Source organism: Melospiza georgiana, chromosome 3, assembly GCF_028018845.1.
Source record: "Melospiza georgiana isolate bMelGeo1 chromosome 3, bMelGeo1.pri, whole genome shotgun sequence".
NCBI classification, from domain to species: domain Eukaryota; kingdom Metazoa; phylum Chordata; class Aves; order Passeriformes; family Passerellidae; genus Melospiza; species Melospiza georgiana.
The window spans coordinates 49,975,942-49,989,172 of NC_080432.1; the positions used below are offsets into that span (position 1 = coordinate 49,975,942).

At 36.8% G+C, this 13,231-nt stretch overlaps 1 protein-coding gene across 5 annotated transcripts in view; it reads left to right on the top strand.

The window, feature by feature from the left end:
* The window catches only part of MAP3K4 (mitogen-activated protein kinase kinase kinase 4), a 62,851-nt gene that overhangs the window by 40,296 nt on the left and 9,324 nt on the right, over positions 1-13,231 (top strand). For 2 of the 5 annotated variants that reach the window (XM_058019857.1, XM_058019858.1), the window contains exons 16-22: positions 899-995; positions 1,884-2,000; positions 5,632-5,732; positions 6,805-6,885; positions 8,382-8,573; positions 9,221-9,291; positions 11,799-11,915. In XM_058019857.1, the coding sequence (XP_057875840.1) occupies positions 899-995; positions 1,884-2,000; positions 5,632-5,732; positions 6,805-6,885; positions 8,382-8,573; positions 9,221-9,291; positions 11,799-11,915 (776 nt within the window). Of the gene's footprint in view, positions 1-898; positions 996-1,865; positions 2,001-5,631; positions 5,733-6,804; positions 6,886-8,381; positions 8,574-9,220; positions 9,292-11,798; positions 11,916-13,231 lie in introns of all 5 variants that reach the window. The other 3 variants (XM_058019859.1, XM_058019860.1, XM_058019856.1) reach the window with 2 other exon arrangements.

The window sequence follows — 13,231 nt, forward strand, 5'->3', positions numbered from 1 at the left end:
GCCTCTAGACACATAGCTGTGTATCTCCTGGTGTTTTATCCTGTCTTTTTGCTTTGTGAAACAGCTGATGTGTACCTGGGTGGGGCAGGAGCTGCCTTCTGGGTCTCCTGCTGGTGTATTTGCCAGTTACAGCAGGACAACCAACATCCAGCTCTGCCATCTTTTGCTTGCCCTAGTAGTGCAAACAAGGCAGAAATGTAGCTCCCTGAGAGGAACCTGGCCCGGCACAAAGTACTGAGTCATGGTTTGGTGGGCAACCAGCTGTCTTGAGATGTGACTGCCACAGTATTTTTCTTATTATTTAAGGAGGAGTTGGGGCAGATGGTGAAGACTGCTCTTGGAGGCACTGAATTAGTTAGGCATAAAAATAGTGACTACCCATTTGGGTTTTGTACTGTCCATTCATACCACTTCCTTGAGGCACGCTGTCAAAGGGGCATTATTTTGGATAAAACTATCGTATGTGGGTTTTTTCCACAGCCTAATTTGCTTTCTATTATTGTCTGAGGAAGCTTAATTCTTATGGAAAGGAACATAATATTGCTCTTTGCTAATTATTATTTTGTTATATTTATTTTGCAATAAGATTAATTTGTGAAGTAGAAGCAATGAAGTTTCTATGAAGTATGTACACATTTTCTAATTGCTAGTTTTTGGCTGTCTGTAGAATTTTCATTATTTTATGGATGAGTTAAGTAATACAAAAATATGAAAAGTGTTAATACCTATGATTGATTTATTCAAAGTTGGAATAATATGTATTTTTATCAAAGGATAAGAAAATATGTTCAGACTTAACTCTGTAAATAGGAATTTGTTTTAATTTTGTGTCTTGAAATGGCCCTTAAGAGAGTTTTTCTGACATCTGAGTAAATGTGATCTGTTTTTATGTTTGCAGCTGTTCATCGAAACAGTCCCCGTCCTGTAAAAGTGCCTCGGTGCCATAGTGATCCACCAAACCCTCATCTCATCATCCCCACACCTGAAGGCTTCAGGTATTGAGCATTACTACAGCATTTTAAACTGTTTTATCCTCTCTTGGCTATGCTGAATGTCAGTAAGTGGAATACCTTTTCTTTCCCTTTGGGGGCAAAGCAGATAGAAAAAATCAGCATATATGTGATCCAGAATTTATTGATGTGCTTTTCAGGACAATACAAGTTTCCTTTTCTTGCTGCTTGGCCACCCCCCTTTCTGTTGGTGCATGGGTTCTCACTTTGAAGTCATTCTTATCCCCTTTATCTTTCCTGAAACCAGTGTTTCAACGTAAAAAGCTTTAATTCAGTGAAAACTGCTCATCAACAATACTTTTATTTCCTTCCACACTTTGAATGCCTGCTCAAGTTCCTGTGGCAGTGCTTTCTGGAATTTACATACATGGAACATAAAAATGTAGCATTCTGAGATATGGTGGCATTTCTGCATCATTACCAACCCACTGTGAATATGCTTAAAACAGTGGATCTTTTCTCCTGCCTTTGAAAGAGTTGACATGAGAATTATTGCAAAAACAGTTTTAAAAAATGTCGAAATAAACATCACCATGCCTTATTTTACACAGAGGGCCCTATTTTCCAAGAATATGATGACAGTGAGAAACTCTACAATTGACTTTTTTTTCAGAAGCCACTTAGCTTTGGCAGAAACTAGTAGTATTCTAAAGATTAGAAGATTTTTATTTTGAGGATTGTTATTATTGTATACATTGGCAGCCACAATCTTCCTAGACCCAGAGCTATTCCACATAAAAATCTTTATGCAATTGAAAAACTTCTGAAATCAGGCATCATTATACGCACTTCAATATTTTGTTTCTAAAACAAACTTTCAGCTCCATACATTCATTTTTTAACCATTTCCTGAAGTTTTTCTTCTTGCCACAGCACGCGGAGCGTCCCTTGCGATGCGCGGAGCCATGGCAGTGTTGCTGTGAGTCGCCCCGCCCCCGTGGGCAGCGACTCAGCCCAGCCCAAAGCTCTCAGCAGTGCCAATGAGACCAGGTAGCTGCACTCCATGCTGTAGCACACTCATCCTCCCTGCATCACCCACATAACTGCTCCCACATGCATCCTAATAGATCCTTTGCACCTTCCCTCCATCGTCTCTTCCACTGGCTCCTTCATTCATGTTCCACTTGAGCAAAGTCACGTGTCGGAAATCGATGATGAGACCACTTGCAGATTCAAAAAGCCTGAACATGTGGTAGTTAAAGCATGCAGTTCTGAGGTAGATTACAGATTTGCTCAGTAAAATGTCCATGCAATGAATATATGCCAGTCAGCTCATTGGTATAACTTTAGTAAATAGTACTGATAACTAACGCTTAGAATCATAGAAGTATTTTGAAACATTGTGTAGTGCAAAATTAAACACCATGAGGATTTTTAAAAATAATTTCCTGCTACCCCTTTGGTTTCATAGGATGGTGCAGAATAAACTTAATATGAAAGAAGCTATTCTTGTATCAGGATATGTAACAGAAATTACTTCTATATCATCACAATATTCTTTTGATTCTGTTGCTACATTTTTTTGACAGACCTATGTTAGTTTCTTTCTTGTTTTTTGATGTTTCATTTGGCTGCTATAATTTCAGACTGTTGGTATTTCTTCTCATATTACAAGTCAGACCACTGACATATCTCCCAACTTTATTTACCTTTGTTTTCCCGTGCACCCTTGACTGTGAAAAGCCTCCTCTTAACACAGAGATGTTATCTTAGGGTTGGTTTAAAAATAGGTTTTTTAGATTCTTATTTCTACTGCAGATTACTGAAAGTGCTTTGGGATAGAAATTCATATGAATGGATACACACATCTAACTACATCACAAAGCTGGTAGAGAAAAAAAGAGGTGATGAAGGAACAATAGATTGATAGTGACCAAAGCAAACTTGGATATAACTTGATTATGAATTGTTTTGTAATAAATAATTTCTGGTTATGAGCCAGCAGACCATCATAGTTTGATTTGTTATCAGATGCATTGCACAGGCATGCATTAAGCTGTTAAGAGGGAAGTAAATAAAACTTTTTATATACAATCTTTTCAGCAAGATTTTTATTTTTATTGCAAGATGTGCCTTGCACCTTTTACAGTAGCCTCCAGATGTATAGCTTATGAATCTAGGCCTTTTTTTTTGGTTGAAAATCTTGAAATTTTTTGCCATTCAGACATAGACATTATTTATCCTTTATGCTTCTGTTTTAAGCCCCCTCATGAGAAAGGCAGAGTAGGCAGTAGTCTGCAGCCCTTTCAAGTAAGTAACATGCTAGAAAATATTCACTAAGAGGTTCTGGCAGCTTTATAAGCCGACAGTGGGATGGATAATTAGTGTTTTTCCAAGACTTGTATTTTTCCTAGAGTTCTCAGCGTTTTTTCTGAAACCATTTTTCTGATGGTTTTTTATAAAATATCCCATAATCTTGTTTTTTTAATGCACTGTTCTAGATTTTTAAGTAGCGTTTGATACCCTGTATGAGCTAGGAATCATTTGAAGAAAAAATTTATGAAAGCAGAGACAGACTTCTGAAGGCTGCTGGGGTTTTTTTTTTTTGGGGTTCTGTTTATTGAGGAAAGCAAAATACTGCAATGTAATATATTTCTACAGTTTTTTTGTTTTGTTTTAGTATAGTTAAAAGAAAGTTGCAAACTTTGATGCATTGTGGTCTTAATTATGAATTTCGTTTATTTGTGCTCCAAAAGAGAAATGGAATCTTTTGGATCAACGAAATGTTTTGTGGTTTGGCAAAGTGTGGAATCCAGTGCTGAAATAGCACAAAGACAGAAGCTTTGGACACTTTCCAGAAACTCTTTAGACAGTTAAGACATGATTATAAGCATTAAATATCTGTGAAAAGTTGAATATAGGAACTTGGTAAATCAATTGTACTAGGCAGTGCATAGTGCACAAATGCCACCATCGTTCTAGTGAAGTTTTTTTTTAAACAAAAACCAATATTATAGTATAACTAGAAATTAAAATCCAAAGCACTAATACCTGGTTGTTTACATTGAATTTTCTGGTATTTATACATTTATGGTAGGTTTATGTTTATAATCTTTTTAGATGGTCAGTTTTTGAGCTAACTGTGGTTATTATTCATCATTTTGTTATTTATCCAGGGCTGGAGCCAAAAATTATCTAGCATTCTTCTCTTTTACTATAATTTTTGCCTAATAATATGCATACAGACTTTCTGGATCAATAAAAGGTGTGGGTATCTAAGATGGGCCTGAAATGGGGTTTAGGCACCTGCATTCGAAGCTGTGGTGCTTAGGCCTGTTCAGCTGCTGCTTCATTTTAGAACTAATGTAGCTTTGCTTGTTTTTAAGCATTTTATGCATCAGGACTCAGTGCTGTGTATATGCTGAGAACCACCTTAGCCTTCTCTCTCATTAAAACCTCAACTTCCTGAAGAATAATGAGGATTTTCACTAGTTTAGTTTCAGTTTCTGCTCAAACTTATAATATCTTGTTGGGCAGAAGAAGGAAGTGCAAAGCAAACAAACATTGTATGGAGAACATTTGCATGGGAATAGTTTGTCTGTGGTTTTGACTTCTGTTCTCAAGGTTGAAGCAGTGTTTTTCTGTTATTTTTGGTTTTTTTAAAACTATTATTAGGTAATACTCAGATACAATTTGGAAACAACTGTAGGACTGGTAGTCCTCTCATAGGTATGCGTGGACCTTGTCATGCAAAGTATCTTTCATCTTTTTGTAGTTGTTAGCTTTCAGTGAAAGATTTAACAATGTTGTCCACTTTTCAGTAACATTTAGCTCATACCTCTAACATAGTATGTTTAGGGAGACATCAGTCACAATTCTTCCCCATCAAACTTTAAAAATTGAAGGGGAACCTTTTCCAAAAGGGTAGAGAGACTTCTGCAAAGAAGTTATGGCTCTAAAATGAGTGAACTAATTTTTGTCTGGGGCTGGAGGAAGGTGGCTGAAGACCTAAGAATTAAAGTCTTGTTTCTCTTAATATTGTTTTCCTTTCTGTTCAGCCTTCTTGTTCATCTGACTTTTACTCTGAGGCATCTGATTCCTTTGTGTGCTGTGTGGAAGAACTGGGGCCTCTGAGTGATCAGGCTTCTGTCATTTTACAGTGTCCTTCCTGTCAGCCAGCTTATGTTTCTTTCCATTGGTTCTGACTTAATGACTGTGGACTATGACTGTACTTGCAATGCACGAGGCACATTTGAATCAGTTACTACATTTCATCTGATGATGTGGCTCACATTATCACCCAGCTGAATCACTTCTGATTGTATATCCAGCCCTGGCACAAGCTGCATCCTGCAGCAGCTGTTCTTAGTTGTAGGTTACAAGTCATGAAAATGGATTCTGTTGCTACAGGCAAGAAACAGTTTGAAGTTTATGCTTTGGAAGCTTAGGGCTTTTTCATAGAGCAGCATAACTAAAATAATCTAAAAAGTCTTCATTTGAGGGAAAAACCATAGAGAGGGTTTTCTGTTTACCTTTCGGCATCAGTTTTTCTTTCATGTTGCTTTCATGGTTCATATCCTAGGCTTCAGAGGTTCCATCTCTTAAAAACTGCAGTTAAATTAGCATTGCATTAAATAAACACTAATGGCATGTTAATTAGTATGATGACTCTTTTTAACAGGGGTTCCAGTGTCCCTGAAAATGATCGACTTGCTTCAATAGCAGCTGAGTTGCAGTTCAGATCCCTTAGTCGTCACTCCAGTCCCACTGAAGAGCGAGAAGGTGATTGTCACAGTAACAAATTGTGACCTACATGTGCAGATGCTTTATGTCATTAACATATTTCTCTCTGTTCCCAGCTCTTACCCTTTCTAAAAATTTTTTTCACCTCATCGCATTCAGAAATCTTAGATTTTTAACTTGTGGGCTTATATGGTCAGAGGAAATCCTTTTGTTCTCGATATATCCATTATTCTCTTGCCATTCATATTGTTTCTGAATTGTATCTAAAGGGATTTCCTGATGCTTTACAGAGTTCCAATGTTCAAATTTAAATTAGTAATATGATTTCTGAATTATATACCCCATTTGATAGTAAATTTCAAAACACTGTTAATGAAGTTTGAACTGGATCCATCAGGACAGTGAACCAGTTCTTTTCTGCAGTATTACAAATACTTGCTGTTGTTTGAATCCTGGAAGAAGGGTCAGGATGTGTGACTTGATGTCCTGATCAGGGCTTCTCTGTCAGGTTTTCCCAGCCCCTGAATATGTGGTATTTATTGCAACAAGTACATTGAAAGATTGATTGTGCAAATTGAAAGGAAGTACAAAATCTGAAGCAAAATTGAGTTGATATTGTGGTCATCCACGCTGGATTTCATACAGAGAAATGCCTTAAAAAATTATATTAAAAGATGTGGGAGATTTTTTTCATCTTTGTTAGTTTTTAAGCAAATGTTGAAAATACTGTCTGCCTCATGCTTATTCCTTTTTTTTTTTGGTATATATATGAAAAGGAAGGTGGCTTAGGTTGGAATGAATACAAATCTTATTGTAAGGAACCTTAGAAAATTGTTTTCCTACAGATATGTTGCATGTTTGATTCTGAGTGCCCTGGCTTGAAGTGCTTCTCTAAGTTGTGGAAGGAGATCTCTGTTTCTATACAAATGAAATTCTGTTTGAAATTTGTTTTACGAAGAGAAGTCAGTTTTGATTTCAAGAGCATACATTGCTATACATGAAGGGTTATTAGTCCTATATGTAGGACTAATTTTCAGCTTCTGCTGAAAATAATGGCATTATCTTTAATATGAGGTAAAGCTACTTTTGTGCTCACACGTTATTTCTCTAGAGCCATTGTATCCAAAAGGAGATTCCAGTGGTTCATCCCGGCGGAGTTGGGAGCTCAGAACGTTGATCAACCAGACCAAAGGTAGGTGTTTAGGAATCCCTGTAATGCAATGTCTGTTAGACCAGTGCTCTACTGAAAGGTTGGATTTTATTGTGGATTGTGAAGAGACTTTCACAGCTTTATACATAGGAAGGAGGAAAAAAAAAAACCCTGATTGCAGGTATGGGATATTGCTAACAGAGTCACAAGGTAGGAGTAATTAAACTTTATAAAAGTTAATTCTTTTCAGTTTCTGAAAGGTAGTACCAGTGTTCTACAAAACTGTGTTCATTTATTACTATATAGAAATTGCAGAAGTTTGCAGTCCCTATTCAGTGCCCAGTTATGACAGTAGGAAACACTTTCTCACTTCCCAATATCTCTTCCTAGTGTGGGATTTTCCTATTTTGGATGTCTAATAGTGTGTGATCCCACACTGTCTCCTAAATTTAAGGCTATTGTGGGGGTCTCCTTTTCTCTGTCTTATTACTGATTTTCATGAAACTGAAAGTAAGTTGATCACTTCAGACACTCCTGTACTGTATGGGTCGATACACGAAGCTTGTTTGCATATGTTGTGGCAAACATAAATGTGAGGGTAGAACCCCAAGAAACATGAGAAAAACGTTTCTGTCACATTGGAAACTGGTCTCCTTATGTGTCTTACACAGAACACAGGAAGAATTACTAGTTCTTACTCTAAAATCTAGAAGTCAGAACATAAATACTGAATGAATTTCAGTTTGTTTAAACTGAAAAAGAAGAATGAAGGAAAACTTGAAATTTTCTAGAAGACTACTGTAATGGGAAGTGGTTTTACTGTCCACTGTGAATAAGACAAATATTTTGATTGAAAACTACAGCAAGGCATATTTGGTATAGCAGAACTAGTATTAACTGTGGGTAGGGGAGTAGAATATATCGTTTGGGAGTATCATCTCCATCCTCTGGAGACTGCCAGGAACAGGTTAGACTACTGGTGTCAACAGTGACAGATGTACCATTTTTGTGCTTTTCTAGGAGGGTATGAACTTAACACTGCCCTGAGATCTCTTTGGTCTCACTCACTAGTATGCAGTTTCATAATAAGACTTGAGAGCTGGAGTTTCTAATACATCTAAATCTTTGAAATAACAGATGTCATGGCTCTTTCAAGAAACCTCTCTTATGTCTGAAGAACAAAGCCTTACCTGTCCTTCTTTCCTTAGTGCTTTTATGACCCTAGCATATTTCCCCTATCAGAGGTTAGTTACAGGTCAAATGCAAACAAGTGTGTTGCGTTTCATAAATGTGATTTCTTTGAATCAATTAAGAGATGATTAGGAAAGTACAGTTGTTCTCATTTTACCTTAGTTTCATATGTGATTCATAAGTGATAGTTTCATATGTGATTGTTAAAATGTCTTATTCTTTTCCTACAACTTAATTAGACTAAATAGTGTTCTTTTAACTCTGGGTATTTCATGTGATATCAAAAGATAACAAAATATAACGGTGAATATTTCTTAATCAAGGAAATTGTTCATCACTCTTTTTAGACACTGCCTCCAAGCAAGCCCCGATGGAAGCCGTTCAAAAGTCTGTTCAGTTATTTGAAGAAAGGAGATACAGAGAGATGAGAAGGAAGAACATCATTGGCCAAGTTTGTGACACACCGAAATCTTATGATAATGTTATGCACGTGGGTTTGAGAAAAGTGACTTTCAAGTGGCAGAGAGGAAACAAAATTGGTATGTTCTTTATACTTCCTAACTACTTTATCTAGTTAAAATACCAAACTTCATATTTTTGAGGGAAATCAAAGACTGTGTTTAAAAATCTTAGGTCTCTGCATAGGTATTGTCAGCTTTATTGAAATCAAAATGTTAAAGTACAAAATACTGTTGTGGGTAGGATTTTCTTAATGTAGAAGGTCACTGACGTTTTATTGGTCAAATAACAGGAAACAAGAAGGACTTGGTTAGGACTATTACTTAGGTATGATCTTGTGTTACCTGCGTGTGTGTTTAAACCTATAAAATGTTCAAGTTCTACATTTGGAATCACCAGAAATATAAATGGAAATTAGTTGGAACTCTGAGATTTAATTCACCAATTTTATTGTTTCCCTTGTATGATCATATTTTACTCTCTGGTTTGGGATTTTTGGAGAAAATACTTGTTCTTGAGAAGTTTTCTTTCAAGTTAGCTGATTAATGTTTTTACTTTCATTCAGCTTGAATTCAGGGCTATGAGTGTGGTATTGTTGCAGTTAAAATCTACTTGGAGTAGTAAATTAAAAGAAAGATGAAAAGCAGTGATGTTTCCTCATTGCAGTTGGTGTACCTGTTGCTTGTTGAAGGCAATGTACTGAATTTTCCTTACCCTGACTTTGCAGGTGAAGGCCAGTATGGGAAGGTCTATACTTGCATCAGTGTTGACACTGGAGAGCTGATGGCTATGAAGGAAGTGAGTACTGTGAATACAAGAATCACTGCTGCCCTTGTTTCTTTCCTAAACCAAATGTGGGTGATGTAGGAGGCATCGAGGGTTTCTGCACACTGCTGTTAGCTGACGGGGAAAGGATGGGAAGACAAATTGTTTCTTCATGTAGCCACAGCTGCTGTTAGCACCTTTTCCTCAAGTTGCTTTTCAGTTTATAACTTTTAATTTAAACATATGTAAAATGGATAATTTTTTTTTTACTGATCTCATAGGATACTTTGTGAAATTAAACGAATCTTTAATATATGTGAACTTCCATTGAGAGATTTTAAATAATTTTGAAAGATTAGTGAAGACTGTACACAAATTTATATTTTACTTTGCACTGTTTCCTCTCATCTTTTATTACTTTTTTCTTCATTCCTTAGAGCAATAGATAGGAAGTGTGACATCAGATGTTTTTCAGCTTCTCCCATAGTGTGAGCTAGGTTGAGTCACAAAACTGCTGACTAACTCTTGGGTACAGAAAATCTAGTTTTCAGGATAGAAGTAAGTAAAGCTGTGTAGGCACAGAGAGAGATCTGTTTCCCCTACAACAGCTTGTGGTTGTTTTTCTTTTAAATTATTGTTTCATTTTAATGTATTTCTACATCTTTAGACAACTGCAAACATTGTGAGTTCACAGCAGTTACTGTGGCAACCACTGGATGTTGCAGCAGTTACATTTCATGAGCCACTGCTTACACACACACACACACACACACACAATATGTATGTCACCTCCAAGGTGTGGAAAAGCATGACTGGGCTTGTGGTTAACTTCTTGTACCATACTCTTGTCACTGACTAATACCAACACTTGAGATTTTGTTGCTGGTTTTTTTTCCTCCTGATGAAATAACATTTTTCCTCCCCATCAGCTGCACTCTGTTTCTGTAATTCAAAGTTGCTTTCTAGGTGCAGGTGCTCTTTACAGATCAACATGTGTGTGCTCTTTAGCAGAAGCTGAAGTAAGCTCATAAATAGATCTTTGAGAAATGTTTGTTTCACTAGGTATTGAAGTGAAGGGAGACGACCCATCTTTGTTGATCAGCATCAAGCTCCATTTTATTGATCCAAAATGCAGGTTTTTATAACTGTGTTAATTAGGCTCATACATATTGCAAAAGTTGAGCTCATGATAGGCTACAGAGCAAACACTAACCCCTCCTTTTGTTTTCAATACCTGTGATTTGTTATTAAATCCAAGATTTATTTTCTCACCCTGTTACGAAAGTTCTCAAGGCCTCCATGTTATTGAAGACAGGCTTGAGAACTTAGCTGTTTACAGAAACAGGCTGTGAGAATTTGCTCCTCACAGCTGCCTTTAAGGCCATTTCTGAGCAGAATTCTCCAACAACTAGGCTTGAATGAAAACTGTTTGCAACTTCCAAATAAAAGGCTTTTCTGGATTTCTTTAAGAATAATTTGAGGAAAGTTAGATTTTTTTTTTTTTAAACTGGTTAAGGACACTGCATTCCCCTGCCCTTGCACCAATGACACTGTGGTTGTATTACCTCATCCACAGTGTCATTAAAATGACTTCAGATTATAGTGGACAAGCTTTACTACAAATACATAGTATTGCAACTATGCATTAGGGAATATGTAAAATACTTGAATATCATTTGACACCTTTTTGTAATCTTCATGTATTTAATTATACCACTGCTTGAGTACAAACTGTACCCTGGAATTGTTACACAGAATGTAGCAATCATAACATCCTAGCAGCTGAGGACAATATTTCCTTCAGTGCAATTATGTGCATTTATTTCTTTAGCAGTTGTCCTGCACTCAGTTAATGAAGCTTCTGTTTTTAACAATGTGGTAAAAGTAGCATCTTCCATAACTTGCGATTCATCTTGCTTATCTTTGCACAGTTAGAAGCTTTAGATCAGTTTTTCAGAGCACCTGATAATGTTTTTCCTCACTGAATAGTCCATCACAGCATAGGAGAAGTAATGAAAACTTGTTTCTTTCTTCAAAATCTTTGATGGTATTTATTTCATGCCACACCTTTTCCTTGCAGCTGCCCTGTTCTCAGTGGATAAACCCCTCAAAGAGATCACTTAGACTCTGTGGTGATGAAGTACCTGGCAAAAAACCTTTGTTGAATGATAGCTCTCTGTGACATTGCTTTCAGATTCTCTTGTATTGTGTCTGTCTACCACACTTAAGTTGAAGGCAAGCACAGAAGAGATACATATGTGCACACGAGTGAATTGGTACATTTAAGTAACATAATTTTGCTCTTATAAAGTTTCTAAGTCATCATAGTTGTAGGTAATTTTCCAGAAATAGCTCAGTGTGCTTTATATTTGTTTCAGTTTGGGGATGGAGAGGGGTAATTTGGGGCTTTTTGTGTGAAATGGTATTTAACAACAACAACAAAAGCTTTTTGTTGTGTTTGAGTTTAGGATAGGTTGTTTGCTTTTTTGTTCCTTATTAATTTGTAACAGCATCAAAACAATGACAAATCTTTCTTGCAGATAAGATTTCAACCTAATGATCACAAAACCATCAAAGAAACAGCTGATGAGCTGAAGATTTTTGAAGGCATCAAACACCCTAATCTGGTTCGTTATTTTGGTGTGGAGCTCCACAGGGTAAGAAAACATAAATTATTGGGGCTTTTTTTACAAGGCAGAGAGAAAATTTTAAGAAGCTTTGTATTATTGGAGGTTTTTACATGAGAACATTCTAGTTAATCTTGTCTGGTTATCTCTGTGAATAGCAGTGTGTCTTTATTCCTCTGGATATTGAGGTCTCTGAAACATAGTTAGGAGAGACTTTTTGGAACTGGTGCATAAACAGAGGAGGCTTAAAATAAGTGAATAGAGTGAGTAATGCTGGAACTATTCTATGCTGCTCCTCTGTTGAACTGGTCTAAAAGCAAGTTGTATCATATATGGTATGGTAGCTCCTGTATGTAGATAAAGACTGGACAGGCTAAAACCCGTCCCTGTTAGCAGCAAAGGTTGTATTGTACTTGTATTGTATCATGTTGATTCCTGGAAAAATCTTCTGCTGGCATTTAAATCTTGATTCCAGACAAGTGTTGGAATTTGGCTAGCATCTCTTCAAAAGGAAAAAGCAAGTTTTCATGCTTGAGCAGCAGAACTAATGAAGTGTATTTTTCTATGGAGTTGGATTCCAGAGTTGTGTGCTGGGATACCCAACTTCTTACTACTGTCTGCTTTCCACATGCTCTTCCCACTTGTGAGTCTCAAGTCCTCATGTCTTGCTGGAAAGTGCTGCTTGGATTTGACTGGTTTGCTCAATATGGAAAAAGTTGTTTTGGTGACCCATTGTTGCTTTAGAAGGGGACATAGGCTGCTTTCTGCAGTTCTCTATTTGAGACACAAATTTGGGTGTCTGTGCCACTGGGTCATTGGTTTCTTGGACTAGATTCTAAATGTCTTTGGTATCTTTGCCATCTTTTTATGTTAATTCAGTCTGTTTGAAATCAGATGGGCTTGGAGACAGAGTGGGAGCAGAAACCTAATTTTTTCCTTAAAGTGAGTTAGAGTTGGCATGCTTGTTCAAGCCACAGCAAAGAACAAAAAACTTGCCCATTTCTAGCAGTCAACACATGATGATGCAGGAACTGAGACAGAGAGAAGGGATTAAAAAACAAGCCCAAAACATAAATTCTGTGCCCTTTTCCACCCCCTTCTCTAAATAAGAAAGAATCTCTATAAATTCCTGTGAAATAACACCTGCAAGGTTTCCAAAGTGTCTGTCATTTGCCTGATGCCAAAGCACTGTATTTTTATACCACCAGATAGTCTCAGTTATGTACAAATGATGCAGCTAGGCATGTAGCAGAGAGTTTCCATAGCTGTGCAATAGAATATTAGATATTTCATGGTAAGTGATACTTTCATGAAGACATTACATGATACTTTATTTCATGAACAGT